This window comes from Dipteris shenzhenensis, chromosome 29 (genome assembly GCF_047967505.1).
Source record: "Dipteris shenzhenensis isolate YYH24624 ecotype China chromosome 29, Dip_SZ_1.0, whole genome shotgun sequence".
NCBI lineage: Eukaryota > Viridiplantae > Streptophyta > Polypodiopsida > Gleicheniales > Dipteridaceae > Dipteris > Dipteris shenzhenensis.
This window is the reverse complement of record NC_141624.1, coordinates 16,875,074-16,896,459: the sequence shown is the minus strand read 5'-3', so window position 1 is coordinate 16,896,459 and position 21,386 is coordinate 16,875,074. Positions and strand designations below refer to the sequence as shown.

The 21,386-nt window shown below is 48.6% G+C and overlaps 1 protein-coding gene across 2 annotated transcripts in view; it reads left to right on the top strand.

Annotated features, from left to right (window-relative positions):
* The first annotated feature begins 3,276 nt into the window (after nucleotides 1-3,276).
* The window catches only part of LOC147882504 (mitochondrial-processing peptidase subunit alpha-like), a 57,942-nt gene continuing 39,832 nt past the window's right edge, over nucleotides 3,277-21,386 (top strand). For both annotated transcript variants that reach the window (XM_087400602.1, XM_087400601.1), the window contains exon 1: nucleotides 3,277-3,691. In XM_087400602.1, the coding sequence (XP_087256728.1) occupies nucleotides 3,641-3,691 (51 nt within the window). In that variant the 5' untranslated portion in view covers nucleotides 3,277-3,640. The remainder of the gene's footprint in view (nucleotides 3,692-21,386) is intronic.

The window sequence follows — 21,386 nt, the reverse complement described above, 5'->3', positions numbered from 1 at the left end:
TCGTTGAGTTCCGAGTTTGAGATGACAGATTTGGGGCTCATGCACTTTTGCCTCGGCATTGAGGTTTGGCAAAAACCTGGCAGGATTTTCATCTCTCAGCAGAGATATGCTCGCGAGATCTTGAAGGCATTCGATATGACCGAGTGTAAGGACGTGGTCTCTCCCATGGAGGTGAATGGTAAGCTCTCAGTGGAGGATGCATCACCACTTGTCGACATCAAGGAGTATAGGAAACTTGTGGGGAGTCTCATTTTTCTGTGCAACACTAGACCTGATATCAGCTTTGCAGTTGGTGTACTTAGTAGGTTCTCAAATCAACCTCGAGAGAACCATTGGAAAGCAGGGATGCGTGTGCTAAAGTACGTGAAAGGTACACTGGAGTATGGCATTACCTACAGAGCAGGGAAGACCTTGGCGGGTTACTGTGACTCAGATTGGGCGGGAGATTGTGATTCTAGAAAGTCAGTTTCTGGATATTGTTTAGCTGAGTACAAGGCAGCATGCATTGCTGCTTGTGAAGCAGTTTGGCTAAGGAGGATCCTGCAAGACATAGGAGTTCCAATCGAAGATGCGACGGTTCTAAAATGCGACAATTAGAGTTGCATGGCCATTGCAAAGAATCCTGTGTTCCATGCTCGTACAAAGCACATAGAGATCCAGTATCACTACGTACGAGAGCTCATCGAGGATGGAGTCATAGAGCTGGAGTATTGTCCCACAGAGGACAATTGCGCAGACATCTTCACGAAGGCTCTTGGGAGTGATTTATTGTTGCGGCATCTACATCGACTCGGCATTGGTCCGAACACGTAGTTCATCTTCGGGTGAACATTGAGGGGGGGTGTTAGAGTTAGCTCAAATGTCCACCTCTCATGTAACCCACCAATATTCTGTGTACCCAATGTTGTAAGGCCCCCATATGAGGAGAAGCCATGATGGGTATCAGATATTGGGAGGGATCCCCAGTTTAGACACTGGAAGGGGTCTTAGAGTAGACCAGATGGTTATGAGACGGCTTAGGAGCCAAGAGTAGATACCCGTTTGCACAAAGGGGGGGTTCGGGGGGGCGATAGCCCCCCCGATAGCAGGGGGTCCGGGGGGCGCAGGCCCCCGGTGGGGGTCTGGGGGCAAAGCCCCCAGTGGCAGGGTCCAGGGGCTGCCGGTAGCCCCAGGCCCGACGGTATGACCTATGCGCGATCCTTCATCTGCCCGCCGGCATGTTTTCTGAAGGGTCGGTGGTCTTCCAGGCCGACTGTCTATTAGGCCGACTGCCTATTACAGGGCCGACCGTCAACCACTTACACTATATAAGTGGCCACCCCCTATCATCAAATCACCAGTTCTTCACGCTCATAGTCCTCCGTCCAGCATCTGTCTAGATCACCATCGAAGCTCTGTCTGTAGAGCGCACGGGTGGACAGCCAACCATCAGTTGTATCAGCAGTTTGGTATATCAGAATTTTTTGTATTCTCTCCAGCTTTCCATCATGTACTTGCGTTTTGTTGTTATCTTCCGCTGCGTACTATTTTCTTACAAGGCCCCTAAAACGTCAACAAATAAAGGTGGACTCACAAAAACTACAAGATGGTTATGATGTTGTGGAATTTTACAAGTCTATGCTAAAGCTCATGGAGCTTAGGCAATTATTTTCTTGGGACAAGTGGACGTAAACTTGGTATTTTTAGAGGTGAAGCAGGTGATGCAGATAAATCCAATGCACGAGATTGCTAACTCATAGAGGGCTCTTGCTCATTACACTGTGTTTGTGTTAATGTAAGACAAGATGGTACTCAATTGGGAACAATAAAATTATGATATGTTTGCTATCCATGTATGCATCTATTAACACATACTATTGTTCTTTCATACATAGCAAACCCTTCTATAACGATATCCACATTGCACTCTATTCATTCCCAGTCGTCTTTGACATCATGCAGTGTACCATCAAATTAGACGATGTCCCCTTTCCTTGTCTCTTTTGGGTGGTGGTTCTTAAGGGCTCTTCACAAGTGACCCTCTAAAGGGTGAAAATGGCCCATGTGAAGGTCAAGTCCGCTCTACTTCTAGGCCAAGTGCGTGCTTAACAAGTGCATGCTAAGGGGGCTAGAAAAGTGTTCACCCAAGTTAAATAGGTCAAATCAACGTCTCTTTAGGAGAAGGGATTACAATAGTCCATATGAGGGCCAAAGGGTGTTGAATGGGGACTACATGTTGAGCTGCCATGCGACCCAAAACTGTTGATTTCCCAAGCCTATACGTCATCACACCTATTGCATGACCCTTTGAACTAGTAAATGCATGCTTCTTGTTGCTTTAGTGCATGGGCTAAGGAGAATTGAACACCCACAATTTGGCTCAAAGGGGCACGTGTGTATGTGCTCTTATGACATGTTCACACGTAAGCCATTTGAGAACCAAAATAGCCTATCATTCGGTCAAAATGGCCCTTGCTTTGGGGCCACAATGATTGTAAATGTGGGCAAAAGTGGGGGTCAGAATAGCATCATAGCTTGAAGAGGGGCCACAGCTAATAACTATGCAGCACATGATTGTAAATGTGGGCACGTGGGGGATAGAATAGTGTGATAGCCTAAATAGGGGCCACTTCTAATGACTATGCCACATGTTAATAATATTTTACCCTTTTTACGCCTCTTTATTGGGTCTTCCCATGAAGGGTTGTTGATATTTTAATGGCCCCTTTAATCTATGCTTAATTTGTGCAATTGGAAATTTTCTCATTCCCTATCCCTATTATTGGTCCAAAAATGTCTTTGGTATTGGGTATTTAGTTTTCCACCAATTTAGTTTGTTTGGAAAAAAGTATATTCTCCTCTATGGTTATTCAAGACATTTCGAAAAACTAAAAAACAATCAATAGATGCAACTCCTTACACCACTAAAAGTTCGGGATTGGACTATCAAGTTGAGCTTGTTAACCAAAAGGTGTGTGGGGTGCTAAAAGTAGCCCTCCTTTTACCTTGGCTTGTAAGTGAAGGCAAAATTGGCCCCAGGAGGGCATAGCTTCTTAGGTTGGATTCACATGTGGGTGGATGCCTTCCATTAAACGAGACGTGGAGCTGTGGCCAATGGAAGGGAAGTGTGTCCGACATGTTCACCCTGCCCAAGCATCAGACAAGTAACGAACAACAAATAAAAACATTGTGTGGACCTAAGCTGTCAGAATTCCCTACACGAGCCAATAAAGCTTCTACTCCAACAAACACAATAAATGCTCACATTTGGATGACACCCCGGGTGCAACGCGAACCTTTGGGTGTTTATAGACTTGCACACCATGACACCACAGCCCACAGATCATGGATGGGCAAGATTGTCGAGCCCACGGACATATCCTAAGTAGTCGTAGTTCCGAACTTGATGATGTGGAAGTTGTTCCAACGTGGCATTTGTCCACCTGAAGAAAGCGCCCTTGGGAAGGTGACGAATCTTTTGAACCATTCGCGCGGGGAAGGTGACGGCTTTGGAGTTTTGGCTAGGATGGCTAGCATGCTATGAAGAACAACTTGGCTATGGTGTTCGAAAATAACTCTTGGGAAGAAGACTTTTTGCGCTTCGGAGGAATAAGAAGGCCATCGAGAATTGATCGAGAAAGAAGACCCTGAAGGTTTGGCTATGGCGGTCCTCATACGCAGAGGAACAACTCGATGCTCTCCCTATCTTCAGGTAGGATTTGCAAACCGATTTGCGTGCTCAGTTGCTTTGGTGGGTTCCCTTTTGCTCTTAATGTGACGCTTTCCCAGCCATAAGATAGGAGCTCCGGCATTGTTGATCAGCTTTTGCTCTGAGATCTTGAAACTTCTCTCGGGTGGGAGAATTGTGCGAGTGTATCTGCTCTACTGTCGTTGCATCCGTTGAGGCAATAAGAATTCCGATGGGTTTCTAAAACATGGCCTTAGTTGAGGCAAGGATGCCCTAACTCAATTGTCTTGGCGTTGAGTATCACGTCAGCTGAGAGCATGGCAACAAGTCACCAATAGATGTGTTGTCTCCTTTCCCTGGAATGATCAAATGAATTGCTTGAGTGCATTATCAGTATACACAAACGTTCCAGGAGCTGGATTGAGATATGTTATTAAATCTTTAAATGTATTTTAAAGAGAGAATTTGATAAATGACCAACAAGAGCCGAATGCTCTAGGTGTGCAAGTGTGTTGCCAAACAAAGATCAACATAGAAGGCCCTTATGCACAAGAGAGGATCTAAGGGAGATAGTCAAGTCGGATCCACGTAGTGCTCCCCAAGGTGATCCACCGATGAAGAGATTGCTGCTCCACGTTTCAGCGCTCGGAAAATCAGGTGCTTGCCTACCTATTTGGACGTCTGTAAGTTGCCTAGTCGGCCACCTATAGGTTTGGACATATGGTTGACTTTGCAGATTGCACAATGTGGCCTCAGATCTAGCACTAGTGGAGCAGCATCCCGCTGTCCACGTGGTGTAGGATGTGAGTGCACTTTTGTACTTATCCTTTGGTCCTAATCGTTATTCAGTTTTTTGGCCGCTATATCTCCCTAGATCTATATGTGATCTTGTGGCGACGTATATTCTCTGCTGTGTTTAGTGGTTTGGGCTTGGCTTAGCAAGCAAGTCCCATTCAATGTTAAGCTCTAAATGGTATTAGAGCGAAGGAAGTGATGTTGGTTTCCGATCCAAAGATTGGCACAGCTTTGGATGTGAAGGTCTGCTTGGATATTTGGAGGGATAGTGCTTTACGACTCAAATCCACGTAGTAAGGTTAGCAAAGTGAACTTTGGGACACTAGCAAACTGGTGGGACTACTTACTCTATTTGGAAGGTTAAGATAAGGAGCCACATGGCGAGGAGAATTTAGGTGGTGGCATGGGCATAGAGTTGAAACCCAAGGATCAATGGGATTCTATGCGTGAGGTAGCGTCACCAAGGCGCTATCTTAATCATTGCTACTACAACAAACATAGTGAGTCCAGACATCGAGGTGGTTTTTACTTTAGAGGATGCCTAGACCATCTTGAAAGACTTATACAAGACCAGCAACTCTGGTTGAATTCTTAATGCTCCTTAATTATTGTTCACAATGAAGATGGAGGAAGGAGTTTGGTAAGTGAGCGTTTGATTATGGTCAAGTTATCCTAGCAATTATGGATCAAAATGTTGATTTGGATAAGTTAGCATTGCTAGTTCTTAATATGCTTCCTAGAGCTTTAGGGATTTGGTTACCATAGTAACTACTGCAGAGCAATCCAAGCCATTGAGTTTTGGGGAGTTGGGGCTGATGCTCATATAAGAGGAAGCTAAGGAGAAGAAGGATGGGGAAATTGTAGTGAAGACAAGGCCTTTATTGCTTGAGGCAAAGGAAAGGCTAATATTAACAAGGATAGGTTTGGACAAGGTGAGCCCAAGAAGAAGCCGATGGTGACCCTCCAGAAGAAGCGGGGGACTCTTCAGAGGGTGGAGGCAAGAAGCCAATCGTGACTCTCCAGCAACTAGCAGCTACAGATCAAAAGGTTGATTTGAATAGTTAGCATTGCTAGTTCTTAATATGCTTCCTAGAGCTTTAGGGATTTGGTAACCACAATAACTATTGCAGAGCAATCCAAGCCGCTTAGTTTTGAGGAGTTGGGGCTGATGCTCATATTAGAGGAAGCCAAGGAGAAGAAGGATGGGGAAAGTGTAGTGAAGACAAGGCCTTTATTGCTTGAGGCAAAGGAACGGCTAATATTAACAAGGATAGGCTCGGACAAGGTGAGCCCAAGAAGAAGCTGATGGTCACTCTCTGGAAGAGGTGGGGGACTCTTCAGAGGGTGGAGGCAAGAAGAAAAAGAAGTGCTTCTATTGTGATAAGCCCGGACATAGAGCATGAGATTGCAGATTGAAGAAGTCAGATGAAAAAAGAAAAGAAGAAGGGGGAGGAGGAGAAGAGGAGGAGAGGAGTGTTAGAAACTCACTGTGCCCATTTGTGAGCCCCCGATTTGAGTGGACAAGGGGCAGTGAGAGGTAGGAGGGCTGGGGAGAGAGAGACTCAAGCCGGCATCATAGGCAACCAGCACACGGGCTGGTTGCAGTCTGCAACAGCAGGAATAAAGGGGCTCTAGTTCTCACATAGAGGCACCAGGAGCAGCATTGACTGGCCGCCCAGGGCGCCCTTAAATAGGGGCCTGTGGCTGGCCAAGTCGGCCCAACCAGGGCCACCGACCAGGGCCAACTTTGGTCGGTTTACTAGGGCCAACTTTGGTCGGTTTACTAGGGCCCATGTGGTCGGCCACCAGACAGGGTACCGACCCTGCTGGTCGGTCAACTGAAGGGGCCTGGGCAGTGCCTATAAAAGGCCCACTCCTCCTTTGGTTCCAGCATCCAGTGCAAGACTGAAAGCTCCTCTCCAAGGCTGTGTTCAGCACTCAGATCTGGAGCAGTTGGTGAGAAAGAGAGTCCATCAATATTCTCCAGCACTTTGCTGTGTTTTGTACTGCTCCCTTGGAGCTATTTTTCTGCCCACCATCCGGTGGATGAATATACTCTCTCTCTCTCTTTCCGTCCATATTTATTTCTGAGTGAGTGTTTGTTGCATCTGTGATCATCTATCTGAGTTGAGTGTGTGTAAGAGTTGGAGAGATCTTGGGTGGAGGTTTGAGTGATTCATTCCCTCTTATTTTCTAACTTGGTATGAGAGCCCAAGTAGGAGGCTCACAGGTGTGGGAGCCTGAAGGCAGGGACCTTGCTGAAGGATGACCCTGATTCAGAAGCTCTAGGGAATCGACTTCCACGACTGGAGGATTGTGCCCTTGCGAGAAGGAGGGCGACTCAGGTTCAGTCAGGTGCGTTTAAAGTTCGCAGTCCAGGTGATCTGGAGATGTACTTTTGTTGCAGACCTTGCCAAAAGAAGGACGGGTTGAAACAGACCCTCAGAGCATGGTGCTTGCAAGACTGTAGGTTGTTCACTCATTATGAGGGGGACAACTGGAAGATCGTGATGGCTGGATTGCTCGAGTTCGAAGGCAAGAATGTGACGGAGGATGGTGGTGCCAGGAGGTGCTACCAAAGATGGACCTGTGTACCAGGATGGTGTGCGGAAGTGGAACCAGACCTGGTAGCAGGAGCCATTGGATGAAAAGCCAGGAAAAGATTTCGACATCAAAAAGTTCCAGAGGACTACGACCAGGGAGTTACTGGAGCATCTTCATCAACGTGTTGGCATTGGGCTGAGATGTGTCGGTGAGAGGGGGTGTTGGAAAGGTCACCTCCCCATCTGTAAGCCCCCAAATGAGGAGAGCGTGGGGGAGGGAGACCTAGGGCAAAAGATGCCCAGAGAAGAGAGAGAGGGGGCTGCCACATGGGCAGCACCTCACAAGAGAAGAAGGCTGCAAAGGACGGAACCTGTGGAAGGAGCAAAAGGCAGGGACAGCAAGCCCTAGATCTGACTTGGCAGGGCGCGATGACGTCAGCAGCAGTACGGTTCAGTACAGCACTGCACACGTGGTTGGAGAAGTGCCTGGCAGAGGGCAGAACCAGCAGCAGCAGGGTGAACAGGCGCTGACATGGCTGGGGCCTGGGGGAGCAGCAAATGGGGCTGCCAGTGGGCAGAGGCATGCCTTATATAGGCTGGCCTCTTGCCTAGATTGGAGGGCCCAAAAGCTTTAAGGGCTGCACCAGCAGCAGACTGGTCGGCCAGTATGAGGTTGGCTGGTCGGTTTTCTCAGCAGGCCTTAGGGCCTATATAAGGAGAGGCTCTTGGTCTCATTTAATATCCAGCAGCCAGCAGTTCCAGGGCAGAAAGGAGCAGCAGGAAGCCTACTCTTTGGGCCTATCTACAGGAGGTGAGAGAGTGCAACAGGTGCTGCAGACTTAGCTCTAGGGAGAGGCTGGACCCCCTCTCTCTCTTCTCTGGGCATCTTTTGCCTGATTGTCGCACATCAGCACTGTTGCGTCCTCCTGACACACGTCCATGTCCTCCAGAATCCACCTCAATCACAGTGTCTCACAAGTTGCTGTACACGCGGCTTTGTACTTTGCCTCTGTAGATGAAAGGGCCATTGTGGGTTGCTTCTTACTCAGCCAAGAGATGGCACCAGATGCAAGTAAAAAACAATACCCTGTTGTTGATCTTTTGGTGTCAACATCACCCACCCAATCATTGTCACAGAACCCGCCGACAACTTGTCCGACCTCTTCACGAAGGCACTTCCTCGAGAATAGATGGAGCACCTCATCAAACGAATGGGGATTGGCCCACAGTTGTGACATTGAGGGGGGGTGTTAGAAACTCACTGTGCCCACCAGTGAGGCCCCGATTTGAGGGGACAAGGGGTAGTGAGAGGTAGGAGGGCTGGGGAGAGAGAGACTCAGGCTGGCATCATAGGCAAATAGCACACGGGCTGGTTGCAGTCTGCAACAGCAGGAATAAGGGGGCTCTAGGCCTCACATAGAGGCAACAGGAGCAGCATTGATTGGCCGCCCAGGGTGCCCTTAAATAGGGGCCTGTTTCTGGCCAAGTCGGCCCAACCAGGGCCAACCCTGGTCGGTTTACTAGGGCCCATGTGGTCGGCCACTAGACAAGGAACCGACCCTGCTGGTCGGTCAACTGAAGGGGCCTGGGCAGTGCCTATAAAAGGCCCACTCCTCCATTGGTTCCAGCATCCAGTGCAAGACTGAAAGCTCCTCTCCAAGGCTGTGTTCAGCACTTAGATCTGGAGTAGTTGGTGAGAGAGAGAGTCCATCAATATTCTCCAGGACTTTGCTGTGTTTTGTACTGCTCCCTTGGAGCTATTTTTCTGCCCACCATCCGGTGGATGAATATACTCTCTCTCTTTCTTTCCGTCCATATTTATTTCTGAGTGAGTGTTTGTTGCATCTGCAATCATCTGTCTGAGTTGAGTGTGTGTAAGAGTTGGAGAGATCTTGGGTGGAGGTTTGAGTGATTCATTCCCTCTTATTTTCTAACAAGGAGGAGGAGAGGAGGACCAACCCCAGAAGGATCAGCCAAAGGCAAATGTGGTGGTTGAGGAACTCGGTGTTTGCTCCAATCATCCAACAAGATGAGACTTTCAAATAGTGGGCTGACTCCCGGTGCTTGGAGGTGGCCTTTTGGTTCTCTAAGCTGGTCAGCTCCTCTGCATGGTGGCCTTTTCTCTTCCCTAGCTTTCTTCCTTTCCCTTCGTACCCTTCCACGTGGCCGCGGTGGTTCTTGCATTATCTTGGACTAGAGGTTCTTGGCGGAGATCCTGGTCTGGCCAAAGGGGCTCTCATGGCAGCACCCTCGAATCCCACTACTGTCAAGGTCCTTCTCTCTCGGAAGGGAAGTGGACCGAAGTTGGAAAGAAAAAGAAAAAGTGAAGAAAGCAGGTTGAGCAGAACCGCAGAAAGAAGGCAAAGGCGAAGGAGAAGTGTTAGAAAATAGGAGGGAATGAATTGCTCAAACCTCCACCCAAGATCTCTCCAACTCTTACACACTCAACTCAGAGAGATGATCACAGATGCAAGTAACACACACTCAGAAATAAATGTAGATGGAGAGAGAGAGAGAGTATATTCATCCACTGGATGGTGGGCAGAAAATAGCTCCAAGGGAGCAGTACAAAACACAGCAAAGTGCTGGAGAAAACTGATGGACTCTCTCTCTCAGAAACTGCCCCAGATCTGAGTGCTGAACACAGCCTTGGAGAGGGGCTTTCAGTTTCGCACTGGATGCTGGGCTGAATGGAGAAGTGGGCTTTTTATAGGCTCTGCCCAGGCCCCTTTAGATGACCGACCAGTAGGGTCGGTACCCTGTCTGGTGGCCGACCACATGGGCCTCATAAACCGGCCAGGGTTGCCCTGGGCGGCCAGTCAGTGCTGCTCCTAGTGCCTACATGTGAGGCCTAGAGCCCCTTTTATTCCTGCTGTTGCAGCACGGGCTGGTCGCCTATATTTGCCATGGTATTCTCCCTCCGGTTTTGGCCTGAGCCTCTCTCCCAGCCCTCCTACCTCTCACTGCCCCTTGTCCCCTCAAATCGGGGGCTCATAGGTGGGCACGGTGAGAATCTAACAAGAAGTTGTGGGGAGAGAGTCAGGCTGCTTCCTAGGCTCAAGGTGAGCACCCCCTCTCAAACCCAGAGGACGAGACTTTCTTCGACCTTTTGAAGGAACCATAGGGGTCTTGGGCTCAGGGCGCAAATACACAGGTACAGCAGTAGGATGCGGGATCCACCGAGGTTTTGGTATCAACTGCCCCACATACTAGGCCTTCCCGCCTCCTAAGTGAGAGGTCCAGGGACCACGGCCACCCGCGCAGCAGAGGGGCATGGGAGTTGCAGTGGCTTCAGCGACCTCCTCTTCTTCGGGCTCGTCCTCCTTGCCAGTTCTTCCCCCTCCGCCCACTCCTCCCCCCCCCTCTCGCCCTTCATCCGCCTTGCCCATCCTTCCATTGTAGCTACCGTCACTACCCGCCCCTCCCTCTCCCCTGCCTCATCCCCTTCTGCTACAGCAGCCCCTTCCCCCTCATCTATCGCCTCTGCCCCCAGCTCCTCATCCAAGCCGGAGGTGGCTCCTCAACAGATAGGGGGAAAGTAGGGGTCTCTCTCTCTGCCCTCCCGTAGATGAGATCTACCCCGGACATAGCCTCTTCGACCATGTTCAGAACAGATAGCCACTTCTTTCAAGCATCGGGTCCCAGAACGTGCCCTGGGCAACCCTCACCGAGGGAGTTCTGGAGGCTAGGACCCTGGAACTATCTCGAGGTCACGATGTGTATCCTTTGACTCTGCAGATGACCGTGCTGATTTTAGTGCAGCTGGATGCGTGATCTCCACCTTTGGGGGCAGACGGATCATGACAACTGCCAAGTCCTATATGCTGAAAAGCCAAGCTGATAAATGGCATGGTTGAGCCATGATCGATCCCCATCCACTGCTCCATCATGCGATACATCTGCTCACTCATCATGCAATCGAACAAAGACAGGGTCCACTGCTCCTGTTCGGTAGAGGCGAAGTGAAGTCCCCTGGACACCGAGAGCCAACCACGTCGATAGAGCCCCCTTTGAGGTATTGGACGCTTCAGCAATGTGTCGACAGGTTTGGGGTGGATGTTTCCTTCATGATGCAATGGGCATGGAAGGTAGGCATTGAGCCGGTCATGCCCCTGGTGTGTAGATGCACATATACGGATTACTCCCCTTCCAAGCGCCCCCCCCAAGTCACAGATGTCTGAGATTGTGGTGCAGGTTCCTAGACACAGATGAGCCTTTTCACTCTTTCCTCCCCCCCATGAGCTAGACCATGGCTAGCTGGAATGTACATGGTCTCCACGATCGTGCAACGATTCAACCGCAATACTTGTTACTGCGGCAGGAGTTGTAGAGGGCGGTGGTAGGATGAGCAGTGGATTTCCTTTTGCTTCAAGAGCACGTGTTCTTAGCAGCATACATCAGCCGCCTGAGAGATGGAGAGGGAGATAGAGTCGGGAGTGAGGAGACTCACTGCACACGCACACTAGTGGGGATAATCACAATGAGTGGTGGTACCTCCCCAAGCACACACTTTTTATATTATGGATAAGGTAGTAACCCTTAAGTACAGCTAAGTACAAATGTGTACTTAGCGTACTTAAGTGTCCTACACTAAAGTACAACATAAAGTACTGTTTACATAGGGTGGCCAGTGCCTTTACCCCAACAACCTCCCACTTAGAGGCAGTGTGCCCTCAAGGAGAGGAAGAATAAAAAACAGCAAATGTATACAATGTACAAGACCAATATGCTGGCCTCAACCAATACCCATAAGAGATCTGCAGTGTGCAAACCTCTCTGCAGCTAACCCTTTGGTTAATAGATGTGCCGGATTGTCATCTGTATGCACCTTAACAAGCTGAATTTGCTGGTTCTCAAGCACCTCCCTGATGAAGTGATATTTCACATCTATGTGCTTCGTCTTTGCATGAAAGACATGATTACGTGCCAACTGTATGGCACTCTGACTGTCACAATGCAACAATGGAATCTCCAATGGATAACCCAAATCTGCCACTAGCCGAGATAGCCATATAGCCTCCTTGCATGCCTCAGTGGCTGCAATATATTCAGCTTCTGTGGTAGACAGAGCAATGCATTGCTGCATTCTAGATACCCACGACACTGCACCTCCAGTGAAAGTGAAAACATATCTGGTAGTAGACTTCTGGGTATCAGGGTGACCGGCATAATCAAAGTCTGTATAACCCTGCACTTTTGCATCTTGACTGCCGAAACATATACACAAATCTTGTGTACCCTTCAGGTATCTCATGACACCTTTCACTGCATTCCAATGCTTCTTGCCGGGGTTTGCCATGTATCTACTAACCACTCCCACTGCAAATGCAATATCGGGCCTGGTTGCAACCATAGCATACATGAGACTGCCACACGCTGATGCATACGGAATCTTTGACATCTCAGCCCTCTCGGCATCTGTCTGAGGGCTGTCCAAAGCACTGATTTTCACATAAGGAGGCAATGGAGTACCAATACTCTTCCCCCCCTCCATGTGAAATCTCTGCAGGACCTTGCCAATGTATTCCTTCTGAGACAAGTATAGCAACCGCTTTTCCCTATCCCGAAGTATCCGCATGCCCAGTATATGGTTGGCATCACCAAGATCCTTCATATCAAAGGTTTGGTGCAATCTTTTCTTCAAGGCATTGATCTCCTTATGAGATTTTCCAGCAATCAACATATCATCCACATACAAAATGAGGATCAGTAAACTGCCATCTGAAGCTTTCTTGGTATACAAGCAGTGATCAATGTCACTTCTCCTATAACCTTGGATTCGCATGAATGTATCAAACTTATGATACCATTCTCTGGGTGCCTGGCTTAAGACCATAAAGACTTTTCTTCAGTCTGCACACAAGCTTTTCCTTTCCCTTCACTGTAAAACCTTCTGGCTGCTGCATAAAAATCTCTTCATGTAAATCACCATGAAGAAATGCCGTCTTGACATCCATTTGGACCAAGTCCATATCTGCATGTGCAACCAATGCTAATACAGTTCTGAGAGTTGTCATCTTAACGACAGGAGAGAATATCTCATCAAAGTCAACACCATATTCCTGCTTGAACCCCTTGGCAACCAGTCTGGCTTTATGCCTTGGCTTTTCACCAGGTGTGACCTTAAGTCGATAAACCCATTTGCATGGCAGTACCTTTTTACCAGTAGGCAAGGATACCAATTCCCAAGTGCCATTCTTGTGAAGGCTGTCCATTTCAGACTTCATAGCAAGATCCCATTGAACCTTGTCTGCCCTCTGCCTAGTCTCTCTGTAGCATGAAGGCTCTCCACAATCAGTGATCATCAAATAATCAATGCCTGGAACAAATCTTTCTGGCTGCCGCGTCGGTCTGGTTGACCTTCTAACCCAATGACCATCGTCTTGAGCTGGCTGTCCAGCCTGTTCATCACCCAGATAAGGTGGCTGTCCCATGTCTCCTGGCTGCATTTGCATGTCAGGAAGATCACCTAACTGTGCCTCATCCATTGGGATGTCTTCTGCCATACCCGGCTGTCCATTAGGACCTGCTGCAGCATCATTTAATGGCTGGTTATGCTGCTGTTGTGGCTGATTTACAGCCTGTCTGTGTTGCCCATGATGCCTGTCATCATCAATAGTTACTTTTAAGGGTCCCTGCTGTACAACAGGTTCCTTGAACATGATGGTTTCATCAAACACGACATCATTGCTGCGTATAAGCTTTCTGTTCTTGGGATCCCAAATCCTGTAGCCCATCTCACCTTTGTCACCGTAACCTAGGAATATGCATTTAAGAGACTTTGGATCCAGTTTAGTTCTGTCCTCCCTGCGTACATGCACATACGCGACACAACCAAAGACCCGTAGGTGTTTGTAAGACGGAGGCTTACCCGTCCATGCCTGTTCAGGCACACCGCCACATAGTCTCTTGTTTGGTGACCTATTAATAAGGTGCACAGCTGTCTTTACAGCTTCAGCCCAAAATGTGTGGGGCAGTGCAGCATGTGACAACATGGATCTGACTTTCTCTTGAATGGTCCTGAACATTTTTTCAGCGGTACCATTCTGTGGAGGATCATATGGTGCAGACAACACCCTTTGAATACCCTTTGCCTCACAGAATTCTTGAAACTCTTTGGACAAATACTCTCCACCATTGTCAGATCGTAAAGCTTTCAGTTTATTGCCTGTCTCATTTTCGACCAGTGCAACAAACTTAGTGAAAGCCTTGAACGTATCACTCTTCTTTTTGAGAGTGTAAACCCACACTTTGCGGGTGGCGTCATCTATGAATGACAGTATGTACTTAGAACCTCCTAAAGAGAGTGTAGGCATCTCACACACATCTGTATGTACAAGCTCCAAGAGCTGTAATTTCTGATCTGACCTTCTCTTATGAGGTATTTGTACTTGACGACCGTAGAGACAAAATTCACATTTCTTTAAATCTGAAAATTTTAGACTCGGCAAGTAACCAAAATGAGCCAATTGCTCCATTCCCTTAATACTCATATGGCCAAGCCGGCTATGCCACAATGAAATCTTTGGCAGCTCGGCGGCATTTACATCGGAATGCGGACAATGTCCAGCATGAAGTGAATACAAAGTATCAACCTTACGACCCCTGGCAATAGCCATTGCCCCTTTGCTGATTTTCCATTTCTGACTGCCAAAGGTGGTCTGATAACCATCGTCATCCAATAAACCTGTGGAAATCAAGTTCTTCTTCACTTCAGGGACATGCCTGACTCCTTTGAGCATTAACTGTTGGCCATTTTCAAGAACAAGCCTGACATCACCTATGCCAATGATCGAACATGCATGGTTATCACCAAGAAAGACAACTCCCTTCTGCCCTCCTGCATATCTGACAAACAGATCTCTGTAGGGTGTAACATGAAAGGAAGCACCTGAATCTATAATCCAGGAAAGCATATCTGATCCATCACCAGCATGAAGTGTATGAGCCTCCAGTGAAGAGGTGAAACATATCTCACGTCCACTGTCACTGTCACTAACATAAGTAACATGTAGCTCCTCTTTTTCCTTGCCCTTAGACTTGCCTTGAGTCTTGCCTTCTTTGGCTCTCAGGTCGTTCTTCTTTTGAAAACACTTTTTCTCAATATGTCCCTTCTTGCCGCAATAGTTGCATACAAGATCACTTTTAGAGCGGGACTTGCTCCTCTCTCTTTCTTTGTAGTTTCCACGTGTCTTGGACCTGCTGCGTGCATTCAAAGCATTCGACTTCCCAACAGCATTGTTCTTTCTATTCATCTCTTCCTGTAGAAGAGCACTCTCCACATCTGCAAATAACAGAATGGCATTTGAGTTGCTGGTAGAAGTCCTGAATGTGTCCCATGACTCAGGTAGAGAACATAGGATGAGTGTAGCTTTCAGCTCATCATCGAGCTTCAACCCCTGGTTGATCACCTGGCTGAATATGCTGTTAAACTCAATAATATGAGTGGACATAGGTGTCCCCTCCTTCATTTGAAGACCAACAAGCTTTTTCAGCCAGTAAGCTTTTCCCGTGGCACTTTTCTTGGCATAAGTATCCTCAAGACGTTTCCACATCCTCCACGTAGTAGGTTCATCCCTGATGCCTACAACCAGTGAATCAACAACTGTAAGCATAATGGTCGACATGGCCAAGTTGTCCATCTTCTCCCACTGCTCATCAGTAACGTTGGAGGGCTTAACACCCTTCTCCTTTATAGGCTTGTACTGGTCCTTCTGCATCAACACATTGTAGCATTGTGTCCTCCATATGTCGTAGTTTTTAGCTCCTTCGAGCTTCTTTATCTGGAACAAGGACGACACGTCGCTGCCGGAACTCATGGTAAAGAAAGTAGAGTTTGTTCCTCAATGGAACCGCCTGACTCCCTGTAGTCGTGCAATTAAGCACTAGTCACTCCAAGAAAATTCCCCCCGCAGCGGAAGTACGATCAAAAGTGAACTTGGTACTGTTTCAGTGGCACAAAACCAACTGAATATTTTTCTCCCACTTGCTGCAGAAACAGTACAGCAAGCTGTTCCTGTCTTTTCCGCTGGCGAAAGTGCGGTACGGCTGCGTCAAATGGCTCCAGAGAAATCCCAGAACTGATATAATAAAAAACAGCAGTACTTTTTGACTTTTTTTTGATAGTCAAATATGGTCAAACCTGATGTTTGACAGTCCCGGACTGTCAAAAAACTGTAAATCTCTGATTTTTTGATGAAAATCCCTGATTTTAGACCTCCATATGCTCCAGAAACTTCCCCCCCAACTGAATTTACAGTTTGGAAGTGAGGTGGCTCAAAAGCCCTTTGAATGCATGAAGAAAATCAGAGATTTGACATCCAATCTGGAAAAGATTGACCTTTGACCAAACACTGTAAGTCAAATTTGCACTTTCAAAGCATAGTAGTGCTCCACGAGATAGTCTGATGCATGTAGAGTGCTCCCACTTGACAGATTGCCGGTTAGGCAACAAAAGCCCCAAATTTGACGAAAGTCAAACTTGGTCAAAATCGACCAAATCTGTACCAAATGTGGTTGTACTTGCAGCAACAAGTTAAAGCATATGTCCCACACACACTTTTTATATTATACATAAGGTAGTAACCCTTAAGTACAGCTAAGTACAAATGTGTACTTAGCGTACTTAAGTGTCCTACACTAAAGTACAACATAAAGTACTGTTTACATAGGGTGGCCAGTGCCTTTACCCCAACACCGCCGTCATCACTTGCTTCTGGAGAGAGGCCGAGAGGTGTGGTCTGCCGTAGTAGGCCGCAACGGAGGGGTTTGCATCTCGGCGTCCCAGGCAGTGGCTCCAGAGGTATATGACCAGGGTGAGCTAATTACGGGACGAGGAGTAAGGATGGGTCTCTGCCTAGGATGGCATCTTGAACGTTTACGCATTGGCCTACAGAGAGCACCACTTGGCTTTTTGGAGGCATCTGACAGAGAGCTTTCCGGATGTTGACCCTTGGATTGTTGGGGACGACAAAGAGGAGCTTCTTACACAGAGATGTCGGCAACACAGAGGAGCACTTGGGAGCACTTCATCTTTGCGGTCAGCGGCAGAGATTCGTGGAGTCAGGCGGAGTTCTCTAGGATCCAGGCAACCTCCTCTTTTCCTTTGGGTAGAGGAGACACGGTGGGTTGTTGGAGTGCTTGGACCGATTCTATGTTGGGGATTGGGTGCTGCATAGAGGGGGCTCCACAAGGATTCTGGCAAGTACCACGTTATCGAACCACTCCCTAGCGGTGTTGCACCTACATCAGCCCCATAGAGTTCTCCTCCAAAGGGGGTTCGCATCCCAGATGACCTCCTTTAGGACAAGGAGGTGTAGCAGGCAGTTGCAGGGATCTGGTAGCAGCCAGGAGGAGGGCCTAGTGAAGGTTGGGCGACCTGGGTGGTTGAGGCGATCCAGAGGAGTAGCACAAAGGTACAGTCACAGGCTCTCAGACGGAGACACGCTCTTTAGGATTGGGAGAGAGCCCCTGCAACGGGACTTAGCTTCCAAAGAGAGACTCAGAGAATAGAATCCAGGCTCCTAGTGGCTTAGCGATCACTACGAGGGTGCGAGGTTGGATCTCTAGGCCAAGGAGGCCTGTCGAGCTGACTTCTCGTACCATTCCTTCCACACCAAGTGGGTTCAGCAAGGAGATAGGATGACTAGGCAGTTTTTTCAGACCGCAGGGCCAAGATCAGCAGGGACCCATCTCCAGAGACTATGAGCAGAGACGGATGCACTTGGACCCACAGGAGATCCTCAATTGGCACTTGTTCCATTCTGAGGTGGAGACTCCCATGGTTCTCTTGGCCAGGGAGGCCGACAATTAGAGACACTGTTTACGGATGAGGACCTGTGGGAGTCCCTCAAGGCCCTCCCTCCCCCCTAGAAGTGTCCTGGGGAGGACGGTCTGACTCCACTCTTCTTTTGGAGTTTTGGGGAGCTCATTGTCACCCTATTGAGGGAGGCTTGTTAGGAGATCTTTGACTGCGGCTCACTCCCTCACTCACTGAGCTGGGGTTGGATTTGCTTGATCTCGAAGGGAGGAGATAAGTTCGCGAGTGGAGGCTTTTGGATATTGCATACAAGATCCTAGCTAGGGTCTTGAGCTTGCGATTGCGTCCCCATCTCTCTTATATCATCCATGACATGTAGACAAGCTTTGTTCAGGAACGCAGCATCTTGGACAATATTTTCATCTTTTGGGAGGCCATAGACTAGGCCAAGGAGTAGTCACAACCGCTAGCCATCCTTCTCCTAGATTTCGACAAGGCTTACGATAAGGTGGAATGGCCCTTCCTGGAGGACACTATGCGTAGACTAGGTTTCTCAGACCGTTGGATCTCGAGGATTTCAGCTCTCTCTACACGGGGCTCTAGCCAGGTGCTCATTGGTGGACACACAGGTGAGGCCTTCTCTCTTTCCCATTCAGTACGACAGGGCTGCATCCTTGTCCTCTTCCTCTTCCTTTTTTAGCCGAGGTGCTTGGCTACTTCCTATGCTCCCAGGCCGCAGGACTGACAGGGATGAGACTTCCGATTCGGCAGGAGGAGGAGCTTGGATTCAGAGTTTACAGATGACACGGCGCTGTACGTGGAGGGGTCAGTAGCGAGCATCAAGGTAGTCAGAGGAGATTTGGCCATCTATTGCAAGGCCTCCGGGGCTCGGATCAACTAGACCAAATCAATCGGCCTCTTCATAGGGGTGGCAAGCTCAAGGTGGCCTAGGCTTCATCGATCTGAAGATGTAGAGCAGAGCCTTTTTGGGTTTTTTGATGACTTTTTGATTAGCCTTCTCCTATAGTGCTAGCCTTCGTCATGGCTGAATGTGTCCTTCACCTCCGAAGTGCCGAAAGAAACTCAATATGAAGACTTTGTATAAATGGATGCTCAAGTTTGTGTGGGTGTGTGGATTTGTATGTGTGAGAGCATATGTTTATACTTATGGTCTACACCCACTATTGGGTGCTGATGACGTCAGTGGGGATGCCATAGTAGCTAGTCCCTACTATGTGTGATGCAGTTTATGGTTTTTAACCTTATAAGTGACTATCATGAGATTGAAATTGCACTATGTTGTGATCTTAGAGGATGAGTTTGGGCATGTTCCTGGATTCATCTAGATATGTAAGCTAGTGGTTCGTGACCTCACCCCAGGTGTAGAGCCTTGGAAGCTCCTTGTGCAGAGGGGGCTTCTCAGGAGCACCCCACGCACAGGCGGTCAGCGGCAGCAATCCCATCGATGGCTCTTCTCGGAGGTCCCTCTCATGGGAAGGGATCCCTGCTGATGGGGAGCCTTTTTAGGGTTTGGCAGAGATTGGCAAGAGGATTCATATGGGTACAGAGAAGACTTTGAGTGACAACCCCTTATTTGGCACATGGAGATTCAGGATCAAGATGGATGTATGCTCGGACAACGGATACATATGCGCTGGGCTCAGTGGAACAGTATACCAGCCAGCTCGTTCGGGGTTTGGAGTAGGCTCCCATCTGATTCACAGGCGCATTTGAGGGCTCTCTCCCACCTACGAGGAGGCGGGTCCCTAATGAGGGAGATAGACATAGCCATATTGGAGACTTGGAGGGCGGCTCTGCAGACTTGGGCAGACGGCAGATGGTTAGGTCAGCTCTCCAGGACAGGTGTCCCTTTGCGGGCCGGGTGGCGACTCTGGCTCTGGGAGGGCCGCCCCCTTTGGGAGATCCAATGGGACCCAGGAGAGTGGTTTTGGCCATCCAGGGTAGGTCACATAGAGAGGGTGGAGGAGATATCCTTCTTCTCCTACACGACACGGATCGGACTGCGACTATAGATGGAGACATCGACCTAGACTCCTTCGAGAGAGAGAGACATTGGGCAAAGCAGTAGGTACCCCAGGAGGCTTGATCTCGTTTCTGGACACTTCTATGGTCAAGCCTTCGACCATGGAAGATCTCATACTTCTTCTGGTTGGCTGCTCACGGGGGTTTGCCCATAGGCCCTTGGTTAGAGCAGATGCGGGTGGATGGGTGCTGCCATAGCTACTGGGATGGTGTCTTGAAGACAATCCCACATTGCCTTTGGAGCTGCCCGTGCACTTAGAGGATCTGGCTAGGATCCCTTCACATTGTGGCCCCGATGTAGAGTATCCATTGGGATTTCACTTTGGGCATGGCAGCCTGGCTAACGGAGGGGGGTCATGCCTTCCACCTTGACGAGGTCTCTCTAGCTTACAGGATACACAGACATAGCATCTATTGGACCGAGCCACACTAGGCGACTCCTCCCGCTCGACAGCACCCTCTTCCAGCTCATGAGGATGGGGTGTAGGAGACAGTGGCCAGCATCATGGCTTGGAACATTTGGGTTGCGCGCTGCAGCCTAGGATGGGAGAGCATCATGTTCCACCCACGGCCACACTGGTTGCTATTTGGCAGGATATCTACACCCTGCACGCCACTAGGGAGTGCGGGGCATCGGATTCCAGAGCGACCACCAAAAGGCAGGAGCGTTTCTGCAAGGCATGGCCTGCAGGAGTTTTCTACATTTTTACGCTGCGAGGGTTCGCTGGTTGTATAGTCCCCCCCTTGGTTGTTAGCCCTTGTCCTTGAGATACCCTAGGCAGTGAGCTGGGTTCTCAGAAATCAGGCTGGCTTTCTCTCTACCAGGCTTTGGGGTTTTTCCCGGTCAGCACCTTAAGGATAGCTGACTTGTATGTTTATTTTTCCAAGCATTAATAGAAATTTCCTTTTTTTGTAAAGAAAAAGAAGACTTGCAAATAGTGAGGTAATTGTCTGAATGTTAGACATTGAGCATTGGTGCACAGAGTTGGATTTCTTGTGAAGGTGGAGGACAACATGTGTTGCTTAAATTTTGTAGATTGAGGACCAGGGTGTCGACACTGAGGGGGATGAAGAGAACTACTGATGAAACTAGGAACTGCAGGAAAGACACTCCACGTGTCGAGGAGTTCCTGTCATATCTTGTCATGTGTCCTCTATCATGTCTTGGGCATGAGTGACTCAAGCTCTACATGGGCTTGACTAGGATCCCATCTAAAGTTGTGGTGTCTTTGAAACATGTCTAAAATTTGCTTTGCTGACGTCCCCTATTCCTCTCTATAAGATGTACCCATGGGCAGCATGAGCCTGATGCTGCAATGCTACAGCCTCAGATGGGGTGGGTGCTTGCTGGGCTTGTTTCCAACTTGTACTGAATTGGTGTGCCTGAAAATGAAGGTCTCAATCCTGACGTCTTTCATCCACTTCTTTTCCTGTGAAGAAGTCGTCTGTGATCTCCTGCTGTCTAGGCTGTGTCCACAGTAGGTCTCATGAATCTAGACCTAAGTTGGGTGACCTTGTGTACAAGAGTGCTTGCACATCGCTGGTCTGGCTAGTCAATGATTCTGCTCATATCCATGTA